Source organism: Coregonus clupeaformis, chromosome 22 (assembly GCF_020615455.1).
Source record: "Coregonus clupeaformis isolate EN_2021a chromosome 22, ASM2061545v1, whole genome shotgun sequence".
In the NCBI taxonomy this organism is placed as follows: Eukaryota; Metazoa; Chordata; class Actinopteri; order Salmoniformes; family Salmonidae; genus Coregonus; species Coregonus clupeaformis.
In genome coordinates this window covers 3,552,072-3,579,737 of record NC_059213.1, presented here as the reverse complement: position 1 = coordinate 3,579,737, position 27,666 = coordinate 3,552,072, and the positions used below count along the sequence as shown (strand labels likewise).

The following is a 27,666-nucleotide window of genomic DNA, read 5'->3' as shown; positions in this document are numbered from 1 at the left end:
ATCGCTCTGGATAAGAGCGTCTGCTAAATTATTACATGTAAAATGTATTTGGTCAAACACAATTCTCTCCATCCATTTACTAAGAACAGGTAGCAAACTGATTGGGCGGCAGTTAGAGCCAGCAAAGGGTACTTTACTATTTTTAGGCAGTGGAATTACTTTAGCTTCCTTCCACGCCTGTGGACACACGCTTGGTGACTCAATTTGCAGATAAATGGTTTGCAGTCATATAATACAATTATAAAATCACCCATAAAATAATCCAGAACAAACAAGGACCAAAAAACAGGTAAGGAGTTGGAAGTTTATCAATGTTCAGTTATCAGAAACATCTTAACAAGCTATGCTATCAGAACAACCAGTAGGGCCGGCATTCAATGCAAGGTGCTTTATAGTACAGCGCACTACACAGCCGACAATGCTCTTTTTAACGGCATATTCCCAGAAATTAGTGGAGATTGCATTCATAATGAACGCTGTTCCTGTCGGCTTAACCGTAAATTACCTTCAAGTCTGTTATAGTGCGCCACGCTATAACGCAGGGGTCTCCAACCTTTTCTACCATGAGAGCTACTTTTTAAAAATGGCTTTGATTTTTTGCGTTTTCACTCTCAAAATTACAATTATTCATAGCGAAACATCAAAAGTCCATGTCAATGCTTAAATCTGGAAGGAAACAAACTAATATCTGGGTTTTTTGCGCATCTGGCCCTTTAATTGCGAATCTAACGACTGAGGAATGTGCCGTCTAATGTGTCGGTCTAACGACGGTTCTGTACTGCTGCTGCTCATTTCATGGCAAAGTTTGCAAATAACAAATAATAGATACAAATGATATACTTACTCATGATAATTGAGAAGTTTTGGGGGAAAGTATTTCTGTCAACCCACAAGACAGTTATCATATCTGGCTAGACACGGAGTGATAGACAAACACACCACACAGACAGACTGGCAATATTGCTGGATATTAATTTGGCAGATATTGTGTTAGGTTTGGGTTTTTAAGCCAATAATGGCTTACCTGGGGTGGGATAATGTCAATGTTGCATTGACTAGATAGTAGCTGGGAGCTTGCGGTGTCTGATACTTGTGAGATTTGTTTATGACTGTTTGCAGTGGAACACATGAAACTTGCATGTACTTTCAGAATTGTTTGGCTCGCTACTCATCGGTGGGCTGCGAGCTACTGGTAGCTTGCGATCGACCTGTTGGGAGACCCCTGCTATAACGCACCTTGCATTGAATAGGCCTAGGTAATTGGGAAAAACCCCTGTTCATAAAGTGCATTAACAGCCAGTAATTGAAATTGAGGATTGTACTGAATTACTGTATTAGAAATGAGAAATTAATTGTGGGACAAGTATAACCTCCCTCTAATGCAGTCTTCTTCCATTCTGCTCCTGGAGACACAGGCTGGCAGGCTTTTGTTCCAGCCCAGCACCTCACCAAACCTAATTAAACTAAGCATCAAGCCCTTGAATAGTTCAATGGGGTGGGTTCCGTCTGAGCTGGAGCAAAAGCCTGCTCACCCTGTGTCTCCATGAACAGAATTGAAGAAAAATGCGCCAATAACACTTAGTGGCCCGACAAGCACAAATCTTTGAGGGACTCAAACTCAGTCATGGTTTGGAGCAGAAGCTCATCTGGGACATCATCCTCTGCCAAATCGCCTGTGTTTCTCTCGACATCCTCCAGGGCCTCCAGGTAGGCCTGGTCGTCTGGCTTATCTCCCCAGGGATCGCGGCCTTCTCCCTGGGGAAGTGTTGCTGCCGAGCCCCCCTGGTACTTCTCAGCTGGGGGTGTCTGGCTGAGCTCGATGTTTCCCACGTCGTCCATCAGATACGCCTGGTCCTCCTCATCCTGCCGCCAAATAGACAAACATACAGCTTATTAGCTTTGACATTGATTTTGTTATTGGGGGATTATTTCTTGAGATACCCATTCATGTAGCGAGAGGAAGTCAGGTACCCAACAGAGTCTCCTTTTGGTTCTTGCGGTGATGTAATTTTCTAATAATTACATTTACATTTACATTTTAGTCATTTAGCAGACGCTCTTATCCAGAGCGACTTACAGTTAGTGAAGACATTTTTTTTTTTATACTGGCCCCCCGTGGGAAACGAACCCACAACCCTGGCATTGCAAACGCCATGCTCTATCTATCTATCTATCTATATGGCAACAAGTGTGACTGAGGCGAATCAGACTTTTGTAGCAGTGAGGGGAACAGGTGCAGAACTCACCATTGTTATGAGGTAGCTAAGGCAGATGTCCTGTGGTAATGGGTAACCTGGAAGGGGGAAATTATTGGTTTAAAGGCACAATCTGTAAGATTTCCTGCTGTTCCAAAGGCATTTCAATGAATGACATACTGGTACACCAATCACCTAAAACACAGGCTCTCGATTGTGGTTATAAGACGACTTGTGTCAATACTATTAGATCTACTCTATTTAATCAAAGTCAATACTATTTTTACTTCAATACTATTTCAATGTTAACCAGCGCGTACTGGAAGATCTGAAGCTCTTGCAAGCAGGGTCGTGACACTTCTGGTACCAGACCTCCTCTTTGAGATCCACCAGAATCCTGTGGGGGAAGAAGGGACAGAAAAGTCAAGGGGACAAAAGCAGGGTGTTAATCTCAAAAGTCTACCCTCAATTCCTTGTGTTCTCTTGCCTCCTTCTCGCAACACATTGGAGAAGGTCCTAGGGGAGGCACCAAGGATCTTCTCCTCGGATGCATTTTGAAAAGAAAGTCGAGAAATTAAGGAATCAAGGAAAGGAGGAATTAGGAAAAAGTTTAAGATTCACCAAAGAGTATCGATATACTGACAAGAGACGGCATTGAGTGCTCTAACAATGGGAATACATGTCTGCAAAGGCGGAAGGCAGGCGGGAACATTCTAGCCAATGAGAGGGCAGATTTGCATGTGAACAACAGGCACAACTCCAATATCATATTTTTTCTCAAAGTTGCCGGGATGCCATGTGTGTCCACTTACAGTGCACTCAGAAAGTATTCAGACCACTTGACTTTTGTTACAGCCTTATTCTAGAATGGATTAAATTGTTTTTTTGCCCTCATCAATCTACACATAATACCCCATAATGACAAAGCAAAAACAGGTTTTTAGAAATGTTTGCAAATGTATTAAAAATAACAAATTGAAATACCATATTTACATAAGATTTCAAACCCTTTACTCAGTACTTTGTTGAAACACCTTTGGCAGCGATTTCAGCCTTGAGTCTTCTTGGGTATGACGCTACAAACTTGGCACACCTGTATTTGGGGAGTTTCTCCCATTCTTCTCTGCAGATCCTCTCAAGCTCTGTCAGGTTGGAAGGGGAGCGTCGCTGCACAGCTATTTTCAGGTCTCTCCAGATGTTAGATTGGGTTCAAGTCCGGGCTCTGGCTGGCCACTCAAGGACTTTCAGAGACTTGTCCCGAAGCCACTCCTGCGTTATCTTGGCTGTGTGCTTATGGTCGTTGTCCCGTTGGAAGGTGAACCTTCGCCCCAGTCAGAGGTCCTGAGTGCTCTGGAGCAGGTTTTCATCAAGGATCTCTCTGTACTTTGCTCCGTTCATCTTTCCCTCGATCCTGACTAGTCTCCCAGTCCCTGCCGCTGAAAAACATTCCCACAGCATGATGCTGCCACCACCATGCTTCACCGTAGGGATGGTGCCAGGTTTTCACCAGACTTGACGCTTGGCATTCAGGCCAAAGAGTTCAATCTTGATTTCATCAGACCAGATAATCTTGTTTCTCATGGTCTGAAAGTCCTTTAGGTGCATTTTGGCAAAATCCAAGCGGGCTGTCATGTGCCTTTCACTCTGGCCACTCTACCATAAAGGCCTGATTGGTGGAGTGCTGCAGAGATGGTTGTCCTTCTGAAAGGTTCTCCCATCTCCACAGAGGAACTCTGGAGCTCTGTCAGAGTGACCATTGGGTTCTTGGTCACCTCCCTGACCAAGGCCCTTCTCCCCCGATTGCTCTAGGAAGAGTCTTGGTGGTTCCAAACTTCTTCCATTTAAGAATGAATGAGGCAACTGTGTTCTTGGGGACCTTCAATGCTGCAGAAATTGTTTGGTACCTTCCCCAGATCTGTGCCTCAACACAATCCTGTCTCGGAGCACTACGGACAATTCCTTCGACCTCATGGCTAGGTTTTTGCTCTGACATGCACTGTCAACTGTGGGCCCTTCTATAGACAGGTGTGTGCCTTTCCAAATAATGTCGAATCAATTGAATTTACCACAGGTGGACTCCACTCAAGTTGTAGAAACATCTCAAGGATGATCAATGGAAACAGGATGCACCTGAGCTCAATTTTGAGTCTCATAGCAAAGGGTCTGAATAATTATATAAATAAGGTATTTCTGTTTTTAATTTGTAATACATTTGCTAAAATGTCTAAAAACCTGTTTTCGCTTTGTCACTATGGGGTATTGTGTGTATGAGGGAAAAAAATGATTTAATCCATTTTCAAATAAGGCTGTAACGTAACAATGTGGAAGAAGGGAAGGGATCTGAATACTTTCCGAATGCACTGTATATCAGTACATTTGTAACAACCTAAACATTACAAAACTTCTATTCGATCAAATAAGCCTCAAGTAGCGAATTAGCAATTCAATTTTATGTTGACCAAACTCAACACTCTTCCATTGACCTCTATACAAAAAATCCCCACTTCTACTGCTTAACGCTATATTTTCGTGTGGACAGATATCTCACTTCACCTCTTCCTCTCTGGATTCACTCACAAAGGGCTTTATCAGGATGGATTTGAAATGGCTTCCTCTCCTTCAACTGCACTGATCTGAAAGAACAGGATAGGTGGAAATAACACGGTGGCCACCTATAGGGCCATTTGCTTTCACCCGTCCAGTCCTTTTAGATCAATGCATAATACCGTAAGGAGAGGAAGGAAAGATGACACTTTGGACTACTGAGACCGATAGATTCCCTCAGTTCCAAACTAGACACTCACATGATGTTGTTGCTTTTGTGGAACCGGTCCACATTCTGACACCAGCGGTACTTCAGGATGTCATAGACAAGTAACTGCTCTGATACAAAGTAGTTCCACCGTCGTATGCCTGTTGGGGAAAATATTGGAAACTTTAATACAGTGGGGGAAAAAAGTATTTAGTCAGCCACCAATTGTGCAAGTTCTCCCACTTAAAAAGATGAGAGAGGCCTGTAATTTTCATCATAGGTACACGTCAACTATGACAGACAAAATGAGAAAAAAATCCAGAAAATCACATTGTAGGATTTTTAATGAATTTATTTGCAAATTATGGTGGAAAATAAGTATTTGGTCAATAACAAAAGTTTCTCAATACTTTGTTATATACCCTTTGTTGGCAATGACACAGGTCAAACGTTTTCTGTAAGTCTTCACAAGGTTTTCACACACTGTTGCTGGTATTTTGGCCCATTCCTCCATGCAGATCTCCTCTAGAGCAGTGATGTTTTGAGGCTGTCGCTGGGCAACACGGACTTTCAACTCCCTCCAAAGATGTTCTATGGGGTTGAGATCTGGAGACTGGCTAGGCCACTCCAGGACCTTGAAATGCTTCTTACGAAGCCACTCCTTCGTTGCCCGGGCGGTGTGTTTGGGATCATTGTCATGCTGAAAGACCCAGCCACGTTTCATCTTCAATGCCCTTGCTGATGGAAGGAGGTTTTCACTCAAAATCTCACGATACATGGCCCCATTCATTCTTTCCTTTACACGGATCAGTCGTCCTGGTCCCTTTGCAGAAAAACAGCCCCAAAGCATGATGTTTCCACCCCCATGCTTCACAGTAGGTATGGTGTTCTTTGGATGCAACTCAACATTCTTTGTCCTCCAAACACGACGAGTTGAGTTTTACCAAAAAGTTATATTTTGGTTTCATCTGACCATATGACATTCTCCCAATCCTCTTCTGGATCATCCAAATGCACTCTAGCAAACTTCAGACGGGCCTGGACATGTACTGGCTTAAGCAGGGGGACACGTCTGGCACTGCAGGATTTGAGTCCCTGGTGGCGTAGTGTGTTACTGATGGTAGGCTTTGTTACTTTGGTCCCAGCTCTCTGCAGGTCATTCACTAGGTCCCCCCGTGTGGTTCTGGGATTTTTGCTCACCGTTCTTGTGATCATTTTGACCCCACGGGTGAGATCTTCCGTGGAGCCCAGATCGAGGGAGATTATCAGTGGTCATGTATGTCTTCCATTTCCTAATAATTGCTCCCACAGTTGATTTCTTCAAACCAAGCTGCTTACCTATTGCAGATTCAGTCTTCCCAGCCTGGTGCAGGTCTACAATTTTGTTTCTGGTGTCCTTTGACAGCTCTTTGGTCTTGGCCATAGTGGAGTTTGGAGTGTGACTGTTTGAGGTTGTGGACAGGTGTCTTTTATACTGATAACAAGTTCAAACAGGTGCCATTAATACAGGTAACGAGTGGAGGACAGAGGAGCCTCTTAAAGAAGAAGTTACAGGTCTGTGAGAGCCAGAAATCTTGCTTGTTTGTAGGTGACCAAATACTTATTTTTCCACCATAATTTGCAAATAAATTCATTAAAAATCCTACAATGTGATTTTCTGGAATTTTTTTCCTCAATTTGTCTGTCATAGTTGACGTGTACCTATGATGAAAATTACAGGCCTCTCTCATCTTTTTAAGTGGGAGAACTTGCACAATTGGTGGCTGACTAAATACTTTTTTCCCCCACTATTTCAACACTTCAACTTGGTTAATTTGATATAGTACAGATCTTTGTCATGCAGCATCAGTCATAGATTGTTTTATTACATGCAGTGCATCTAAAAGGATGCATATACAGTATTTATCTAGTAGCTGCTGAAAACTTACTTCCTTGGATGCCATCCTTTTTCACCACAGAAAGAACGAAGTTGTCCACTTCTTTGTGAGGAGAACACTGGTAGCCTCCCAAAGAGTCTTACATTGAAGGATGACAAACAAAACAATATCTTTCATAGAAGACAGAAAGGCTATTCAATTCAATAACCCCTGTGTTTTTCAGTCAAAACCAGTATTAGCAAGCAGTTTAACGTTGGCAGAGAAATCTCCAGACCTGGGTCAAATACATATGTTATATTCCTTGAAATGCTTGAGGTAAGCTTGACTGCCTGGAGCAATGGAATAGTCACCAAAAGTGCAAACTCAAAGTTGTGTTCATTCGTGTGTGTGTGTGTGTATACAGTGAGGGAAAAAAGTATTTAATCCCCTGCTGATTTTGTATGTTTGCCCACTGACAAAGTAATGATCAGTCTATAATTTTAATGGTAGGTTTATTTGAACAGTGAGAGACAGAATAACAACAAAAAAATCCAGAAAACGCATGTCAAAAATGTTATGAATTGAATTGCATTTTAATGAGGGAAATAAATATTTGACCCCTCTGCAAAACATGACTTAGTACTTGGTGGCAAAACCCTTGTTGATAATCACAGGGTCAGACATTTCTTGTAGTTGGCCACCAGGTTTGCAGACATCTCAGGAGGGATTTTGTTCCACTCCTCTTCGCAGATCTTCTCCAAGTCATTAAGGTTTCGAGGCTGACGTTTGGCAACTCGAACCTTCAGCTCCCTCCACAGATTTTCTATGGGATTAAGGTCTGGAGACTGGCTAGGCCACTCCAGGACCTTAATGTGCTTCTTCTTGAGCCACTCCTTTGTTGCCTTGGCCGTGTGTTTTGGGTCATTGTCATGCTGGAATACCCATCCACGACCCATTTTCAATGCCCTGGCTGAGGGAAGGAGGTTCTCACCCAAGATTTGATGATACATAGCTCCGTTCATCGTCCCTTTGATGCGGTGAAGTTGTCCTGTCCCCTTAGCAGAAAAACACCCCCAAAGCATAATGTTTCCACCTCCATGTTTGACGGTGGGGATGGTGTTCTTGGAGTTAATGGTTAGCATTCCTCCTCCTCCAAACAAGGCGAGTTGAGTTGATGCCAAAGAGCTCGATTTTGGTCTCATCTGACCACAACACTTTTACCCAGTTCTCCTCTGAATCATTCAGATGTTCATTGGCGAACTTCAGACGGCCCTGTATATGTGCTTTCTTGAGCAGGGGGATCTTGCGGGCGCTGCAGGATTTCAGTCCTTCACAGCGTAGTGTGTTACCAATTGTTTTCTTGGTGACTATGGTCCCAGCTGCCTTGAGATCATTGACAAGATCCTCCCGTGTAGTTCTGGGCTGATTCCTCACCGTTCTCATGATCATTGCAACTCCACAAGGTGAGATCTTGCATGGGTCCCCAGGCCGAGGGAGATTGACAGTTATTTTGTGTTTCTTCCATTTGCGAATAATCGCACCAACTGTTGTCACCTTCTCACCAACCTGCTTGGCGATGGTCTTGTAGCCCATTCCAGCCTTGTGTAGGTCTACAATCTTGTCCCTGACATCTTTGGAGAGCTCTTTGGTCTTGGCCATGGTGGAGAGTTTGGAATCTGATTGAGTGATTGCTTCAGTGGACAGGTGTCTTTTATACAGGTAACAAACTGAGATTAGGAGCACTCCCTTTAAGAGTGTGCTCCTAATCTCAGGATGTTACCTGTATAAAAGACACCTGGGACCCAGAAATCTTTCTGATTGAGAGGGGGTCAAATACTTATTTCCCTCATTAAAATGAAAATCAATTTATAACATTTTTGACATGCGTTTTTCTGGATTTATTTGTTGTTATTCTGTCTCTCACTGTTCAAATAAACCTACCATTACAATTATAGACGGATCATTTCTTTGTCAGTGGGCAAACATACAAAATAGGCTGGGGATCAAATACTTTTTTCCCTCACTGTCTGTACTACCAGTCAAAAACCAAAAGTTTGGACACACCTACTCATTTAAGGGTTTTTATTTATAAAATTAAAAAATACATTGTAGAATAATAGTGAAGACAAAACTAGTGAAGACTACGAAATATCACATAAGAAATCATGTAGTAACAAAAAAAGTCAAAGAAATCAAAATATGTTTTAGATTTTTCAATGTAGCCACCCTTTGCCGTGATGACAGTGTTGCATTCTCTCAACCAGCTCATGAGGTAGTCACCTGGAATGCTTTTCCAACAGTCTTGAAGGAGTTCCCACATATGCTGAGCACTTCTTGGCTGCTTTTCCTTCACTCTGCGGTCCAACTGATCCCAAACCATCTCAACTGGGTTGAGGTCGGGTGATTGTGGAGGCCAGGTCATCTGATGCAGCACTCTATCACTTTCCTTCTTGGTAAAATAGCCCTTACACAGCCTGGAGGTGAGTTTGGTCATTGTCCTGTTGAAAAACAAATTATAGTACCACTAAGCGCAAACCAGATGGGATGGCGTATCACTGCAGAATGCTGTGGTAGCCATGCTGGTTAAGTGTGCCTTGAATTCTAAATAAATCACTGACAGTGTCACCAGCAAAGCACCCCCACACCATCACACCTCCTCCTCCGTGCTTCATGGTGGGAACCACACATGCAGAGATCATCCGTTCACCTACTCTGCGTCTCACAAAGACACAGCGGTTGTAACCAAAAATCTCAAATTTTGACTCATCAGACCAAAAGACAGATTTCCACCGGTCTCGTGTTTCTTGGCCCAAGCAAGTCTTTTATTCTCATTGGTGTCCTTTAGTAGTGGTTTCTTTGCAGAAATTCGACCATGAAGGCCTGATTCACGCAGTCTCCTCTGAACAGTTGATGTTGAGATGTGTCTGTTACTTGAACTCTGTGAAGCATTTATTTGGGCTGCAATCTGAGGTGCAGTTAACTCTAATGAACTTATCCTCTGCAGCAGAGGTAACTCTGGGTCTTCCTTTCCTGTGGTGGTCCTCATGAGAGCCAGTTTCATAATAGCGCTTGATGGTTTTTGCAAGTGCACTTGAAGAAACTTCCAAAGCTCTTGAAAGTTTCCGTATTGACTGACCTTCATGTCTTAAAGTAATGATGGACTGTCGTTTCTCTTTGCTTATTTGAGCTGTTCTTGCCATAATATGGACTTGGTCTTTTACCAAATAGGGCTATCTTCTGTATACCACCCATACCTTGTCACAACACAACTGATTGGCTCAAACGCATTAAGAAGGAAAGAAATTCCACAAATTAACTTTTAAAGAAGGCACACCTGTTAATTGAAATGCATTCCAGGTGACTACCTCATGAAGCTGGTTGAGAGAATGCCAAGAGTGTGCAGAGCTGTCAGAAAGGCAAAGGGTGGCTACCTGAAGAATATCAAATATCAAATATATTTTGATTTGTTCAACACTTTTTTGGTTACTACATTATTCCATATGTGTTATTTCATAGTTTTGATGTCTTCACTATTATTCTACAATGTAGAAAATAGTAAAAATAAAGAAAAACCCTTGAATGAGTAGGTGTGTCCAAAGTTTTGACTGGTACTGTATATACAGTTGAAGTCAGAAGTTTACATACACTTAGGTTGGAGTCATTAAAACTTGTTTTTCAACCACTCCAAAAATGTCTTGTTATCAAACTATAGTTTTGGCAAGTCGGTTAGGACATCTACTTTGCGCATGACACAAGTAATTTTTCCAACAATTGTTTACAAACAGATTATTTCACTTATAATTCACTGTATCACAATTCCAGTGGGTCAGAACTGTACATACACTAAGTTAACTGTGACTTTAAACAGCTTGGAAAATTCCAGAAAATGATGGCTTTAGAAGCTTCTGATAGGCTAATTGACATAATTTGAGTCAATTGGAGGTCTACCTGTGGATGAATTTCAAGGCATACCTTAAAAACTCAGTGCCTCTTTGCTTGACATCATGAGAAAATGTACGCAAGTACGCAAGTATAAACACCATGGGATCACGCAGCCGTCATACCGCTCAGGAAGGAGACGCGTTCTGTCTCCTTGAGATGAACGTACTTTGGTGCGAAAAGTGCAAATCAATCCCAGAACAACAGCAAAGGACCTTGTGAAGATGCTGGAGGAAACAGGTACAAAGGTATCTATATCCACAGTAAAACGAGTCCTATATCGACATAACCTGAAAGGCCTCACAGCAAGGAAGAAGTCACTGCTCCAAAACCGCCATAAAAAAGCCAGAGTACGGTTTGCAACTGCACATGGGGACAAAGATCGTACTTTTTGGAGAAATGTCCTCTGGTCTGATGAAACAAAAATAGAACTGTTTGGCCATAATGACCATCGTTATGTTCGGAGGAAAAAGGGGAAGGCTTGCAAGCCGAAGAACACCATCCCAACCGTGAAGCCCAGGGGTGGCAGCATCATGCTGTGGGGGTGCTTTGCTGCAGGAGGGACTGGTGCACTTCACAAAATAGATGGCATCATGAGGAAGTTAAATTATGTGGATATATTGAAGCAAAATCTCAAGACATCAGTCAGGAAGTTAAAGCTTGGTCGCAAATGGGTCTTCCAAATGGACAATGACCCCAAGCATACATCCAAAGTTGTTGCAAAATGGCTTAAGGACAACAAAGTCAAGGTATTGGAGTGGCCATCACAAAGCCCTGACCTCAATCCTATAGAAAATCTGTGAGCAGAACTGAAAAAGCATGTGCGAGCAAGGAGGCCTACAAACCTGACTCAGTTACACCAGCTCTGTCAGGAGGAATGGGCCAAAATTCACACAACTTATTGTGGGAAGCTTGTGGAAGGTTACACGAAACGTTTGACCCAAGTTAAACAATTTAAAGGCAATGCTACAATTTAAAGGCAACTTCTGACCCACTGGGAATGTGATGAAAGAAATAAAAGCTGAAATAAATCATTCTCTCTACTATTATTCTGACATTTCACATTCTTAAAATAAAGTGGTGATCCTAACTGACCTAAGACAGGGAAGTTTTACTAGGATTAAATGTCAGGAATTGTGAAAAACTGAGTTTAAATGTATTTGGCTAAGGTGTATGTAAACTTCCGACTTCAACTGTATATACTTGTATACACACACACAGGGCCTTCAGAAAGTATTTATACATTTTTATTTTAGTCATTTAGCAGACGCTCTTATCCAGAGCGACTTAGTCGGCTCGGGGATTAGAACCAGCGACCTTTCGGTTACTGGCACAACGCTCTTACCCACTAAGATACCTGCCGCCTTGACTTATTCCTCATTTTGTTGTGTTAAAGCCTGAATTCAAAATGGATTAAAAATATTTTTTTCTCACCCATCTACACACAACACCTCATAATGACAAAGTGAAAACATGTTTTTAGAATTTTTGGGCAAATGTATTTAAAATAAAATGCAGAAATCATTTACATAAGTATCCACACCCCTGAGTCTTTCTGGATAAGTCTAAGAGCTTTCCACATCTGGATTGTGCAACATTTGCCCATTATTCTTTTCAAAATTGTTCAAGCTCTGTCAAATTGGTTGTTGATCATTGCTAGACAACCATTTCCAGGTCTTGCCAAAGGTTTTCAAGTAGATTTAAGTCAAAACTGTAACTTGGCCACTCAGGAACATTTACTGTCTTCTTGGTAAGCAACTCCAGTGTAGATGTGGCCTTGTTTTAGGTTATTGTCCTGCTGAAAGGTGAATTAATCTCCCAGTGTCTGGTGGAAAGCAGAATGAAGGAGGTTTTCCTCTAGGATTTTGCCTATTTTTTATTCTGTACATGCTTTCTTCTTTTCACTTTGTCATTTAGGTTAGTATTGTGGAGTTACTACAATGTTGTTGATCCATCCTCAGTTTTCTCCTATCACAGCCATTCAACTCTGTAACTGTTTTGAAGTCACCATTGGCCTCATGGTGAAATCCCTGAGTGGTTTCCTTCCTATCCGGCAACTGAGTTAGGATGGATGCCTATATCTTTGTAGTGACTAGGTGTATTGACACACCATCCAAAGCCTAATTAATAACTTCACCATGCTCAAAGGGATATTCAATGTCTGCATTTTTTTTTTACCCATCTACCAATAGGTGCACTATTTTGCGAGGCATTGGAAAACCTCCCTGGTCTTTGATGTTGAATCTGTGTTTGGAATTCACTGCTCAACTGAGGGACCTTACAATTATCTTTATGTGTTGGGTACAGAGATGAGGTAGCACACAGTGAGTCCATGCAACTTATTATGTGAGTTGTTAAGCAAATTGTTATTCCTGAACTTATTTAGGCTTGCCATAACAAAGGGGTTGAATACCTATTGACTCAAGACATTTCAGCTTTTCATTTGTAAACATTTCTAAAAACATAATTCCACTTGACATTATGGGGTATTGTGTGTAAGACAGTGACAAATAATCTAATATATTTTATAGAATGATTCACATGGTTTGGGTGAGGCCATTAACAACTTTGCTCGCATAAATAATCTAATATATTTGAAAGAATGATTCACCTGGTGTGGGTGTGGCCATTAACAACTTTGCACGCACACAACACACACACAGCTCTGTCTTCTGGGGGTCAGTACCTGAAACACAGTGTGAAGTCGAACCCAGCTGAGCATGAGGCTTGGGGCATATCCCGTCCCTCTCTTCATGGAGGTCCCATGTCAGAATCTTCTGACCGGTGAAACTGCAAACCAATATTGAAAAAGACATAATCATTCATTATCATTAGATTCAACACAAATGTTATGCTAGTCACACATATTATGCAGCATGTCGGAATATTAAGCATGTTGAATAGTCAAGCACTTCCATCTCAATCCAAATGTTAATCTTCAACACACACCCCTGCCCTTCCTTCCTCCAACTTATTGTCGCATGATGAAACCAGTATTCAGTGGGCTTGTGTGATAGCATAAAAAAAAAAATTAAGTACACATTCAAGTCACCTGTAGTTCTGGGGTAAAGTTTCCCCTAGGTACAGATCTAGGATCACCATCCCATGAGTCATCCCAATAAATGCCAACCTGCCCATTAGTGGGGAAAATGCTAACTGACCCAAGATCAGCATCTAGGGACAACTCCACCCTTCACTTCATCTATACCTCACGTTGCTGATTAAGGAGGACTGGAACAAGCACTCCTCTGCAGAGACGTTCCTTTTAGGTTTGGTGATGAACTTGTTGTCCTCGGCAACAGTGAAGGCTGCATTCTTCCCCACCTTGGATGACTTGTAGAGACGGAAGTTTCTGTTCTTGGTGTACACACCTACATTTCATCCATTATAACATAAATGAACACAAACAAGTGGAAATTAGTATTACTGACACAATTTACAATGTATTGACAAGATAAATCAAACTGGTTGTCAAAAAACAAATTATGGACAAACACAGCAATAAAATAGATATAATAATCTAAAACAGAACAAAATGCAAAGATAAGAAAGATTTGTTTTCAATGCTTTTATCGACTATTTCAGCCTCATTTGAAAGTAAAGGTCAAATTGACTTTTCAAGATACTTTAGGTGACACTTACCGAGGTCAACAAAAAGCCCCTCCTGTCCGTCCTTGTTTTTCACCAACAGGAAGCTGAGGTCCCTCTCTTCCTGTCTGGGCCTCTTGGCCTGTGGACTTCCAATCAGCCCCCTAATAGTAATAATAATAATAATAATACATAGGATTTACAGTCAGGTCCATAATTATTGGTACCCTTGATAAAGATTACCAATAAATGACTGTATAAAATAAATAATACAAATACTGAGGTATATTGTATGCTCAGAAAAAATGAGAAATTATCTTATTTTATACTAATACAACTGCACAGAGAAAGAGATTTTGTTTAATAAAAAAGATAGCGGTCAAAATTATTGGCACCCCCGTTTTCAATACTCTAGCACCCTCCCGTTGCGACGATAACAACACTGAGCCTTTTTCCAAAATGTTTAATAAGATTGGAGAACACGTTAGGAGGGATCTTTCAAGATCGTTGATATCCTTTGTCTGCTCTTATGGTCTGCCCTCTTCAATCCAATCTTATTAAACATTTTAGAATGAGGCTCAGTGGGGATATCCTCACAAGGGGAGGGTGCTAGAGTATTGAAAAGAAGGGTGCCAATTATTTTGATCCCTATACTTGAGATTTTTTGTATTACTTGTTAAACAAAGGCTCTTTCACTGAGCAATTGTATTAGTATAAAATACAATTTTACAATTTTCTGGAACATACAATATAACTCAGTATTTTTATTATTTATTTTATAGTATTTTTTGCTCATCTTTATCAAGTGTGCCAATAATTATGGACCTGACTTTTCTAAACCCCAAAGACACCTATTATTTTTGTGTCTCTGAACTCTTTAGTATTGTGTTGTAGTATTGAATGTATCTATCAATTAGTTTCTTAGTTACTAATTGCGTTAAATCCTTTGGAATTATACGATAAAGTGTTACCAAAATTTGTTTAAGAACATCAAAGGACAGACCTTTTGTCACTGTCCTCTGTGACACCACCCACGTCATTCTCAAGTTCACTTCCCCTCCTTTGCATGCTCAGCACTGGCTGCAGAATGAAATGGATAAAGTGCCCTTTCAAAAAAGACAAATGCATACTTTTTTAATCAGCATGAGCCTACATTGATTAGAAAACAATGCATTTTTATTTCTACCTCCAATATAAAGCAATAATATTGTGGTTAAGTTTAGTATCTATACTTAACAAAAATATAAACGCAACATGCAACAATTTCATTGATTTTACTGAATTACAGTTCATATGAGGAAATCAGTAAATTGAAATAAATTCATTAGGCCCTAATCTATGAATTTCACATGACTGGGAATACAGATATGTATTTTTTAAAAAAGGGCCTCACAATGGGCCTCAGGATCTCGTCACGGTATTTTTGTGTATTCAAATTGCCATTGATAAAATGCAATTGTGTTCGTTGTCCATAGCTTATGCCCGCCCATACCATAAGCCCACCGCCACAATGGGGCACTCTGTTCACAACGTTGACATCAGCAAACCGCTCGCCCACACGATGCCATACACATGGTCTGCGGTTGTGAGGCCGTTTGGACGTACTGTAAAATTCTCTAAAACGACGTTGGAGGTGGCTTATGGTAGAGAAATTAACATTACATTCTCTGGCAACAGCTCTGGTGGACATTCCTGCAGTTAGCAGGCCAACAGAACATTTCTGGGATATTTTATTTCAGCTCATGAAACATGGGACCAACACTTTACATGTTGCGTTTATATTTTTGTTCAGTGTATATATCTCTATCTACTGTCTCGTTTCCACTTTACATCAGAGACAGTAGGAGATTACGTACCGACATGTAGGTTATCCTTAAAAGCTGCATTTGGTAAAATGAAGATGAGATGGCGACTGAATTTTTCCTCGGTGCTGGAGTCAAGGTTCAGAACATCTTTCCCAGAGCACTCAATCCCATACACCTCCTCCAGCTTCTCACACACATACTGTAAACACACAGAAGGAGAGAACAGCGTTACTAAATATAAATATTAATAAACATGTTGAAGTATGTACCATCGACATTAAAGGGGCAATCTGTGATTGCTACATCAATTTTATGACTTTTTAATTAATGATATATATATATTATTCTATTGATTCTTGAAGAATATAACTTATGCCTGATGAGCTTAGTCCAACTGTCATACCCCATCAGAACCCAAAATATAAGCTTGTTTTGCTCCATTGTTTGTAAACAATGCAGTTGTAAACGAACACTGTATAGCCTCAAAACATGATTAAAATTATGCAAGTCAGTCTTTGCATCCATAGCTCTGTCTATGAATTTGAGAGTGGTTACATTAACATTTAATTCCTCAGAATGTACAGCAAAAAACATCCTTCTACGGATCACACTTTATTTGGACAACCCGCCATAAGAGCTACATAACACTGTCACAATTACATAACAGATGTCATAAACAGTCTTAATAATATGCCATTTAGCAGACGCTTTTATCCAAAGCGACTTGACAGCTGGTTTCACCTTATGGCAACTGACTTTACACTGTCATGCCACAAACCATTAATTTGTTTAGCCAGTTTGCTAGCTAGTTTGCCTAGCCAATAGGCTGATCTAAACATTGTGTGTGTCATGTCAGTGTAAAGTCAATTGTCATAACAATTACATAACTTGACTCCCGAGTGGCGCAGTGGTCTAAGGCGCTGCATCGCAGTGCTAGCTGTGCCACTAGAGATCCTGGTTCGAATCCAGGCTCTGTCGTAGCCGGCTGTGACCGGGAGTCCCATGGGGTGGCGCAAAATTGGCCCGGCGTCGTCCAGGGTAGGGGAGGGAATGGCCGGCAGGGATGTAGCTCAGTTGGTAGAGCATGGCGTTTGCAACGCCAGGGTTGTGGGTTCGATTCCCAGTATGAAAAATTTAAAAATAATGTATGCACTCACTAACTGTAAGTCGCTCTGGATAAGAGCGTCTGCTAAATGACTAAAATGTAAATAACTAACAACATATTTGACCCAGGTCTATTTTGCACTTGAGAGGGAAGGAAACATTCAATGTTTGCGTACCTGGATGAGGGAGGCCACCATGCACTTCCCATCAAAGCCCTTATTGGAGGGCCTGTGGAACTCCAAGTCAAAATACAGCTTGCAAACGGCCCCCTCGGGGATCACCTCATAGCAATGCATCAGAGATTGCCTGTAGGTACTGATTACAGTTGAAATTGAAAGTGCAGTAGTACCATTGGTTAACAATCTTCAGCTATGACAAATGGGACTTTCTTATTTCTTAACTGAAGGTATAAATAAAGTGTTATTGAAGTGAATGGTGTTACCTTATACATACCTGTAGTAATGCCATAGCTCACTGTAACTGGTGACCAGGAAGATCCTCTGACCCATCTTGGCCTGTTCCTTCTCAAGTGCAAACACGTGTACGTCCTTTGAATTAGAGGGCAGTCAAAACTACAGTTAGCTGAAAACAATGTATTTGTTCTGTTATTATGATCCATTGAAGTGCAATGAAACACACACATCACACAAAAGGACACAAAGTCCTCCAGACATACAGTAGCCTGGTCACAGATCTGTTTGTGCTGTCTTGTCAAATCCTATGGTCAATGTCAAACATGACAGCAAGACAGCACAAACGGATCTGGCACCATGTTACTCCAGACATGCTGGTACATACCTCTCTGCAACTCTGGCCAAAGTTGATAGCCATACATTGACGAGGGAAGAGCTTCCATATGGAGGACGGCTGCCATGGCCTGGACAGCCTAGGTTTGTAGCGCGAGGACAAAGGACACTGCTGGAAGGACTGAGCTAGTTGTTCCACCTTCTTCAATCTGTTTCCCCAATCACCCTTGTTCATTTTCTATGTGATACTGGCTGCCACCACAGTCATTTCTGCATGTAAGAAATAAAAAAACTAGTATTTGATTACTTTAATGTAGGAGTGTGAGTGTTATTAATATCTAACTTAGCAATGATCGATACTGCAGGCATTACAATAGACCTATGGATCAATCTCTGATTTTACATTCACAAGAATGTGATTGTGAAGCCCCATCATTATTAGGCCTAGCAGAGAATGGATGGGATGTGGCTGGAGAAATGCAGCTCGCTAGGGCCAACTTTCAAATTCATACACATTGGATACATGGACTGACAGCCCATGAGAATGACATGATTGTTTTAGTTACATTCACTGTTTGTTTACAAGCATTCAATTGTGTATTAATTGGTACCAATTAATTGTGTATTACAGCCTGATGAAATCAGACTAGCCATACACACTACACATTTAGCCGGAGTTGAGTTTAATATGTCATGTTGTTAATGCTAGTACCACTAAAATGTATAATAAGATGTAAAACCTGCTTAACGTTTGCTAAGCTAAGCTAATTAGCTATCTAGCTATTTAATGTTACAGAATTCGACTTACAGCAGGAACAATCTATCTGCGTACAGGAACCCGTGATGAAAATGTAATGAAAACGTTGTTTTGCTGCGAAAAGTGACGTAGACCTGGAAGAAAGTATGGTGCGTTCCAGTGCGCTAGAAGTGTGCCTTACTTTCCAAATAGTTGAGCACATTATACTTTTGTCTCATAAGCTGAATTCGTGCAATATGGATATTAAATATTACAAATTCATATGGCCACCAATATGGGGCCACAAGTTATATGTACACGTTTATTATTATTAAATATATCATTTTTAGATGGGATCATATGAGTGGTGTGGAAGTGTGGAAACCGAACGCCCCCTTGCCTTGGGTTCTACAGTGACGTAACCTAATATTGTTTACTACGGACGCTACTATTGGTTGGTTGCTGATTGTTGTTTGTAACAAAGAACTCCAGGAAGAGATGTGCATACAGTATATTGGCTGATAGAAGTGTGGCAATTTGCACGGTCTAACCAAAACTTTACTACCAACATTTTTATATAATCACCCGACATTTCTTTTATCGATTCGCAGAATACCATGTCAGTAGCAAACGATTTGAGTGCTGGGGACTGCATTGACGCCAGGCGGGGCGATGGACAAGAGTGAGATTCTTTGTTATCACAATCCATGCATTTTACGACGTAGCCTAGAAAACCGTGGTAAAATTGGTTTGAGTTTCGATATTCACCAGACATTAGGACCTTCACATGTTATTAACAATCATTGTAATGAAATCATGACATTAGGCTACATTGTTACTTGTGGTCGTGCAGTCTGATGCCCATATTTGGTCCATGGCCAGTATAGCGATACTACATACTGGAAATTGCCAAAATTGTTATTGTGTCACGCCTATAGTTGACACACACACACTCAGCCATATCTATGACTAAAAAGAGACGTTTTACAATAGGATATCTATTGTATCTCTTCTGTAAAACGTATTCTCTTTTTAGTCATAGATATGGCTTAGCAGTCCAAGGGAGAGAGAGAGAAGGCACAGGGTCAGCCACATGGCAACACCCCTGGGACTATTTTGGGTTAAGGGCCTGCCTGGGAAATGCTTTTGAAATGCATTCTTCCTTCCTCCCTTAAAGTAATCACTGATCTGATTATTCTACAGGTGAAAAGTAAGGGGACCACCTCACAGTTTCCACACAATCCACATGTCTGATCAGTGATTACTTTGAGGGAAGGATGCTCAAAAGTATTTAAACAGTTCACGTGTATCCGAGCCCAGATCTGACTTACACAGAGTAACAGCTTGGCGTATTGCTGTGATCTAACTAGTGGTCCTGTGTGGCTCAGTTGGTAAGAGCTACTAATGACAAAGTCTTAGGTTCAATTCTCAGAGGGATAACATACACACACAAAAATGTAGGCTATGCAATCACTGGATTGTAAGTGACTTTGGAAGAAAGCATCTGCTAAGTGGCATCTATTTGATTATTTCCTAGGTCAGAGGGCCCCTGTGGTGGCTCTGGATCTATGCAGGTGGACGCCAAACCTCAATCCCATAGCTTCAGGTACAGCCTCAGCTACCCCATCATTGGCCAGTGTATCATCATCAACAACAAGAACTTTGACAGAAGAACAGGTATTGTGTTTGTTCATTTGTAGACATAGGGTGATGTTTTTCCGGGTCTAGGCTATGTCTAATACTGATGTTTTGTATTTGCATAAAGCTTGTTGTTCAGTTTCTTCCCAGTGGGTGAAACTAGTTGAAATTACATAATTATAACCTGATTATGAAAACTGGTTGTAATGACATTACCTCACCCAGCTTTGTCTGCTGGGTTACTACTGTAAGAATATGTGTAAAGGCAGTGGTGTAAAGTACTTAAGTAAAAAATACTTTAAAGTACTACTTAAGTCATTTTTGTGGGTATTTGTACTTTACTTTACTATTCATATTTTCTACAACTTTTACTTCACTACATTTCTAAAGAAAATAATGTACTTTTTACTCCATACATTTTCCCCGACACCCAAAAGTACTTGTTACATTTTGAATGCTTAGCAGAACAGGAAAATTGTCCAATTCACGTACTTACCGAAAAGAACATCCCTGGTCATCCCTACTACCTCTGATCTGGAGGACTCACTAAACGCACATGCTTCCTTTGTAAATGATGTCTGAGTGTTTGAGTGTGCCCCTGGCTAGCCATAAAATAAAATAAATGTTCCGTCTGGTTTGCTTAATATAAGGAATTTGAAATGATTTATATTTGTACTTTTGATACTTAAGTATATTTTAGCAATTACATTTACATTTGATACTTAAGTACTCTACTGGTCAAAAGTTTTAGAACACCTACTCATTCAAGGGTTTTTCTTTATTTTTACTATTTTCTACATTGTAGAATAATACATCAAAACTATGAAATAACACATATGGAATCATGTAGTAACCAAAAAAGTGTTAAACAAATCAAAATACACTGCTCAAAAAAATAAAGGGAACACTTAACTGTAACTCCAAGTCAATCACACTTCTGTGAAATTAAACTGTCCACTTAGGAAGCAACACTGATTGACAATAAATTGCACATGCTGTTGTGCAGATGGAATAGACAACAGGTGGAAATGATAGGCAATAAGCAAGACACCCCCAATAAAGGACTGGTTTTGCAGGTGGTGACCACAGACCACTTCTCAGTTCCTATGCTTCCTGGCTGATGTTTTGGTCACTTTTCAATGCTGGCGGTGCTTTCACTCTAGTGGTAGCATGAGACGGAGTCTACAACCCACACAAGTGGCTCAGGTAGTGCAGCTCATCCAGGATGGCACATCAATGCGAGCTGTGGCAAGAAGGTTTGCTGTGTCTGTCAGCGTAGTGTCCAGAGCATGGAGGCGCTACCAGGAGACAGGCCAGTACATCAGGAGATGTGGAGGAGGCCGTAGGAGGGCAACAACCCAGCAGCAGGACTGCTACCTCCGCCTTTGTGCAAGGAGGAGCAGGAGGAGAACTGCCAGAGCCCTGCAAAATGACCTCCAGCAGGCCACAAATGTGCATGTGTCTGCTCAAACGGTCAGAAACAGACTCCATGAGGGTGGTATGAGGGCCCGACATCCACAGGTGGGGGTTGTGCTTACAGCCCAACACCGTGCAGGACGTTTGGCATTTGCCAGTGAACACCAAGATTGGCAAATTCGCCACTGGCGCCCTGTGCTCTTCACAGATGAAAGCAGGTTCACACTGAGCACGTGACAGACGTGACAGAGTCTGGAGACGCCCGTGGAGAACATTCTGCTGCCTGCAACATCCTCCAGCATGACCGGTTTGGCGGTGGGTCAGTCATGGTGTGGGGTGGCATTTCTTTGGGGGCCGCACAGCCCTCCATGTGCTCGCCAGAGGTAGCCTGACTGCCATTAGGTACCGAGATAAGATCCTCAGACCCCTTGTGAGACCATATGCTGGTGCGGTTGGCCCTGGGTTCCTCCTAATGCAAGACAATGCTAGACCTCATGTGGCTGGAGTGTGTCAGCAGTTCCTGCAAGAGGAAGGCATTGATGCTATGGACTGGCCCGCCCGTTCCCCAGACCTGAATCCAATTGAGCACATCTGGGACATCATGTCTCGCTCCATCCACCAACGCCACGTTGCACCACAGACTGTCCAGGAGTTGGCGGATGCTTTAGTCTAGGTCTGGGAGGAGATCCCTCAGGAGACCATCCGCCACCTCATCAGGAGCATGCCCAGGCGTTGTAGGGAGGTCATACAGGCACGTGGAGGCCACACACACTACTGAGCCTAATTTTGACTTGTTTTAAGGACATTACATCAAAGTTGGATCAGATCAGTGTGGTTTTCCACTTTAATTTTGAGGGTGACTCCAAATCCAGACCTCCATGGGTTGATACATTTGATTTCCATTGATACTTTTTGTGTGATTTTGTTGTCAGCACATTCAACTATGTAAAGAAAAAAGTATTTAATAAGATTATTTCATTCATTCAGATCTAGGATGTGTTATTTTAGTGTTCCCTTTATTTTTTTGAGCAGTGTATATTTTATATTTGAGATTCTTCAAATAGCCACCCTTTGTCTTGATGACAGTTTTGCACACTCTTGGCATTCTCTCAACCAGCTTCACCTGGAATGCTTTTCCAACAGTCTTGAAGGAGTTCCCACATATGCTGAGCACTTCTTGGCTGCTTTTCCTTCACTCTGCGGTCCGACTCATCCCAAACCATCTCAATTTGGTTGAGGTCGGGGGATTGTGGAGGCCAGGTCATCTGATGCAGCACTCCATCACTCTCCTTCTTTGTAAAATATCCCTTGCACAGCCTGGAGGTGTGTTGGGTCATTGTCCTGTTGAAAAACAAATGATAGTCCCACTAAGCCCAAACCAGATGGGATGGCGTATCGCTGCAGAATGCTGTGGCAGCCATGCTGGTTAAGTGTGCCTTGAATTCTAAATAAATCACAGACAGTGTCACCAGCAAAGCACCCCCACACCATAACAACACCTCCTCCATGCTTTACGGTGGGAAATACACATGCGGAGAACTTATCCTCTGCAGCAGAGGTAACTCTGGGTCTTCCATTCCTGTGGCGGTCCTCATGAGAGCCAGTTTCATCATAGCGCTTGATGGTTTTTACAACTGCACTTGAAGAAACTTTCAAAGTTCTTGAAATGTTCCATATTGACTGACCTTCATGTCTTAAATTAATGATGGACTGTTGTTTCTCTTTGCTTATTTGAGCTGTTCTTCCCATAATATGGACTTGGTCTTTTACCAAATAGGGCTATCTTCTGTATACCCCCCTACCTTGTCACAACACAACTGGTTGGCTCAAACGCATGAAGAAGGAAAGAAATTCCACAAATTAACTTTTAAGAAGGCACACCTGTTAATTGAAATGCATTCCAGGTGTCTACCTCATGAAGCTGGTTGAGAGAATGCCAAGAGTGAACAAAGCTGTCATCAAGGCAAAAGGTGGCTATTTGAAGAATCTCAAATCTAAAATATATTTTGATTTGTTTAACACTTTTTTGGTTACTACATGATTCCATATGTGTTATTTCATAGTTTTGATGTCTTCACTATTATTCTACAATGTAGAAAATAGTAAAAAAAATAAAGAAGAACCCTTGAATGAATAGGTGTTCTAAAAATCTTGACCGGTAGTGTATATTTAAAACCCAACACTTTTAGAGTTTTACTCAAGGACTATTTTACTGGGTGACTTTCACTTTTACTTGAGTCATTTTCTATTAAGGTATCTTTACTTTTACTCAAGTATGACAATCGGGTACTTTATCCACTACTGTGTAAAGGCTGTATGCCTTTACACAGTGATGACACACATTACACATCCAGAAAGCAAATATAATTAGTCAAATAACTTGACTTTGTTTTTAAAGGTATGAATGTACGCAATGGCACAGATGTGGATGCAGGCAACGTGATGAAGGTGTTTGGGAAACTGGGTTATAAGGTGAAGGTTTACAACGACCAGACAGTGGACCAGATCAAGCATGTTTTAACCACAGGTAAGCATGTTCGAAAGTCAGGACCACCACTGACAACCACCACGAAGATAGGTTTGTCTTTGTATAAAGATCATACACAGAAGACATTCAGTAAATTAAGTTTTAAAAGCAGCCCATTCATAATAAAAACAAGTAGAAGTACATGGTCCCCTGTACATAAACTGAGAATCAACAATATGACGTTGCCACGAGCAACAGGGTTAACCAAAGACATTGCAGATGAGCGCGATGCAAAACGATCCGCTCTCACAGTATCTGCATATGTGCACTGGTGCGCTTCATTCACTCACCTGAAACATGATAGCTGTGTGAAAACAATGGTGGTGAAAATTAGCGTCTCACTTCCCACTTGTTGTTCTGGAAATTGTACCAATACTGCTCTTGTGTCTACCTTTAAAGGGGCAATCCGTAGTTGAAACAATAACAAAACGACTCCCCACCATGTTTCGGTAAAAAGCTGAGAGATGGGGCTGAAGATATGTAACCATTCTCAAACTCATAGACAGAGCTATGGATGCAAGGACTGACCAACCAGGATATCAACGTTATATTTTTAACCATGCTTTAAAATGCTGTACAGTGTTAGTTTACATTTACTTTGTTTACAAACATTGAAGTAAAGCAAGCTTATATTTTGGGTTCTGATGGATTACGACAGGGGAACTAAGCTCATGAGGAATTTATGTTATGTTCTTCAAGAATCAATGGGTACATCAATAATCAATGATTTATAAGTCCAGAAATTGATGTAGCAACAGCAGATTGCTCCTTTAAAGAGCCTTGTCAATTCTGTGAAGGACCAACCTAAAACTTGATGATGTGTTTGCAGCCTCCAAGGAGGACCACAGCCGCTCTGCCTCATTCGTGTGCGTCCTGCTGAGTCACGGGGACCATGGCGTGTTCTTCGGGACGGATGCCTCCATCGAACTCAAGAGCCTCACCAGCCTGTTCCGGGGCGACCGCTGCAACTCGCTGGTGGGCAAGCCCAAACTCTTCTTCATCCAGGTACTGTGGCCATCACATGCTTTTAAAAGCAGGTTTACAAAGCCGTTGCACCTGTTTGGGGTTTTTGTTTTCTAGATGGAATTAAAGTGAAACAAAAGCACTAGAACAACAATATGAAGTTAAGGTCAAAAGAAGGTATAAGATAGAGGTTCATTTAATCCCCTACTGACAAAACAGGTTAGTCTCGTCCACAGTCAAGAGGTGAGGGATTGTTCCCCTGTGTGTGTGTGGCAAGCAGGCTTGCAGAGGTACTGATCTGGACGGGGGCATCGAGGCAGACAGCAGTTCAGATGGGAGCTCGACCAGGATCCCTGTGGAAGCAGACTTCCTCTATGCCTACTCCACAGCTCCAGGTCCAAGACATGTTCCAAAGCCACACACACACACACACACACACATAGACGCACTCTCCAGTCAAGTTGCCTTGTTTCCTTGAGGTATGCACAGATCTATAAGTAGTTGGATCTGTGAAAGCAAGGCTACCACCCTCTTACTTATACCAATCCATCCAATTCAGATCTGTTATTATCTTGAGCAAGAGTGCATTTTCTGAGTTATTCAAACCATGCCATTGACTCTTATGCGCGCTCACACATCTTCCCACAGGCTACTACTCGTGGAGGAACACGCAGACTGGCTCCTGGTTCATCCAATCGCTGTGTGAGATGATTGGCAAGTACAGCAAAGAGCTGGAGGTCCAACACATCCTGACCCGTGTCAACCACAAGGTGGCGACAGAGTTTGAGTCTGTGTCAAACTCTCCCGGCTTCGATGCCAAGAAGCAGATCCCCTGCATCGTATCAATGCTGACCAAAGAGATGTACTTTATACCCTGATAGGAGAAAGGTGTGAAGAAGCTCCTCATTTGCCTGGTCCCAGATCTGTTTTAGCTGTCTCGCCAACTCCTATGATCACTGTTATAGGAGTTAGCTAGAGCGGAAAAACAGATCTCAGATCAGGCTAGCTTCTATCTGAGTGAGGGCAATAGATGTGTGTTTGTTTCGTTTGGTTGTGGATTGTATTAGCTGAATTTTTAACACCATTGCTCAATCGCTCTGGCTCAAGTTGGACTTGGTTAAACTTGTTTAAACTTGTAGGCCTAAGGATCACATTTCATGTTGGAGGTTGAAACCTCTGTCATGCTTTCAGCCTGACGTCATGCACAGAGAAGTTGACTCTTCTTCAGGGTTGGGGTTAGTTCACATTTTAATTCCATCAACTGAGGAAGTGAAAAATTCTAATTGTAAATGTTACATTTAATTGAATTTTAATTAACTTCCTAAATGTACTGATTGATTTGAAAATTGAATTGACCCCAACCCTGTTTCTTACTGAATGATCCCTTGTGTGTAAAGTGTAACGGAGGATGTGTACAGTGAGGGAACAAAGTATTTGATCCCCTGCTGATTTTGTAACTTTGCCCACTGACAAATAAATGATCAGTCTATAATTTTAATGGTAGGTTTATTTGAACAGTGAGAGACAAAATAACAACAACAAAAATCCAGAAAAACGCATGTCAAAAATGTTATAAATTGATTTGCATTTTAATGAGGGAAATAAGTATTTGACCCCCTCTCAATCAGAAAGATTTCTGGCTCCCAGGTGTCTTTTATACAGGTAACGAGCTGAGATTAGAAGCACACTCTTAAAGGGAGTGCTCCTAATCTCAGTTTGTTACCTGTATAAAAGACACCTGTCCACAGAAGCAATCAATCAGATTCCAAACTCTCCACCATGGCCAAGACCAAAGAGCTCTCCAAGGATGTCAGGGACAAGATTGTAGACCTACACAAGGCTGGAATGGGCTACAAGACCATCGCCAAGCAGCTTGGTTAGAAGGTGACAACAGTTGGTGCGATTATTCGCAAATGGAAGAAACACAAAATAATTGTCAATCTCCCTCAGCCTGCATGGAGCCAAGATCTCACCTCGTGGAGTTGCAATGATCATGAGAACGGTGAGGAATCAGCCCAGAATTACACGGGAGGATCTTGTCAATGATCTCAAGGCAGCTGGGACCATAGTCACTAAGAAAACAATTGGTAACACACTACGCTGTGAAGGACTGAAATCCTGCAGCGCCCGCAAGGTCCCCCTGCTCAAGAAAGCACATATACATGACCGTCTGAAGTTTGCCAATGAACATCTGAATGATTCAGAGGAGAACTGGGTGAAAGTGTTGTGGTCAGATGAGACCAAAATGAAGCTCTTTGGCATCAACTCAACTCGCCGTGTTTGGAGGAGGAGGAATGCTTTCTATGACCCCAAGAACACCATCCCCACCGTCAAACATGGAGGTGGAAACATTATGCTTTGGGGGTATTTTTCTGCTAAGGGGACAGGACAACTTCACCGC

General features: G+C 41.7%; 2 protein-coding genes across 2 annotated transcripts; one reads left to right on the top strand and one right to left on the bottom strand.

Moving 5' to 3' along the window:
* Positions 1-290: 290 nt before the first annotated feature.
* On the bottom strand, positions 291-18,870 carry primpol (primase and polymerase (DNA-directed)). Its single transcript, XM_045206378.1, has 14 exons — positions 18,794-18,870; positions 18,038-18,255; positions 17,693-17,787; positions 17,416-17,554; positions 16,187-16,334; positions 15,334-15,436; positions 14,385-14,494; positions 13,951-14,113; positions 13,429-13,532; positions 6,876-6,962; positions 5,000-5,108; positions 2,516-2,592; positions 2,247-2,293; positions 291-1,863 (listed from the first exon to the last, which is right to left on the bottom strand). The coding sequence occupies exons 2-14, from the start codon at positions 18,218-18,220 to the stop codon at positions 1,579-1,581; spliced, it is 1,650 nt and encodes a 549-aa protein (XP_045062313.1). The 5' UTR covers positions 18,221-18,255; positions 18,794-18,870; the 3' UTR covers positions 291-1,578.
* A 302-nt stretch (positions 18,871-19,172) lies between these two features.
* casp3a (caspase 3, apoptosis-related cysteine peptidase a) lies at positions 19,173-26,750 on the top strand. Its single transcript, XM_041874375.2, has 6 exons — positions 19,173-19,403; positions 20,259-20,398; positions 24,174-24,302; positions 25,132-25,307; positions 25,546-25,660; positions 25,914-26,750. The coding sequence occupies exons 1-6, from the start codon at positions 19,339-19,341 to the stop codon at positions 26,141-26,143; spliced, it is 855 nt and encodes a 284-aa protein (XP_041730309.2). The 5' UTR covers positions 19,173-19,338; the 3' UTR covers positions 26,144-26,750.
* Positions 26,751-27,666: the final 916 nt, after the last annotated feature.

Bases quoted from the DNA above. Each gene is read 5' to 3' on its own strand.
- casp3a (XM_041874375.2), top strand. From the start codon at position 19,339: ATGTCAGTAGCAAACGATTTGAGTGCTGGGGACTGCATTGACGCCAGG. The intron at 19,404-20,258 runs GTGAGATTCTTT...ATTATTTCCTAG, and splicing joins AGGCGGGGCGATGGACAAGA to GTCAGAGGGCCCCTGTGGTG. The intron at 20,399-24,173 runs GTATTGTGTTTG...TTGTTTTTAAAG, and splicing joins GAACTTTGACAGAAGAACAG to GTATGAATGTACGCAATGGC.
- primpol (XM_045206378.1), bottom strand. From the start codon at position 18,220: ATGAACAAGGGTGATTGGGGAAACAGATTGAAGAAGGTGGAACAACTA. The intron at 17,788-18,037 runs GTATGTACCAGC...TCTAATTCAAAG, and splicing joins TTGGCCAGAGTTGCAGAGAG to GACGTACACGTGTTTGCACT. The intron at 14,114-14,384 runs GTAAGTGTCACC...GATGAAATGTAG, and splicing joins GGGGCTTTTTGTTGACCTCG to GTGTGTACACCAAGAACAGA.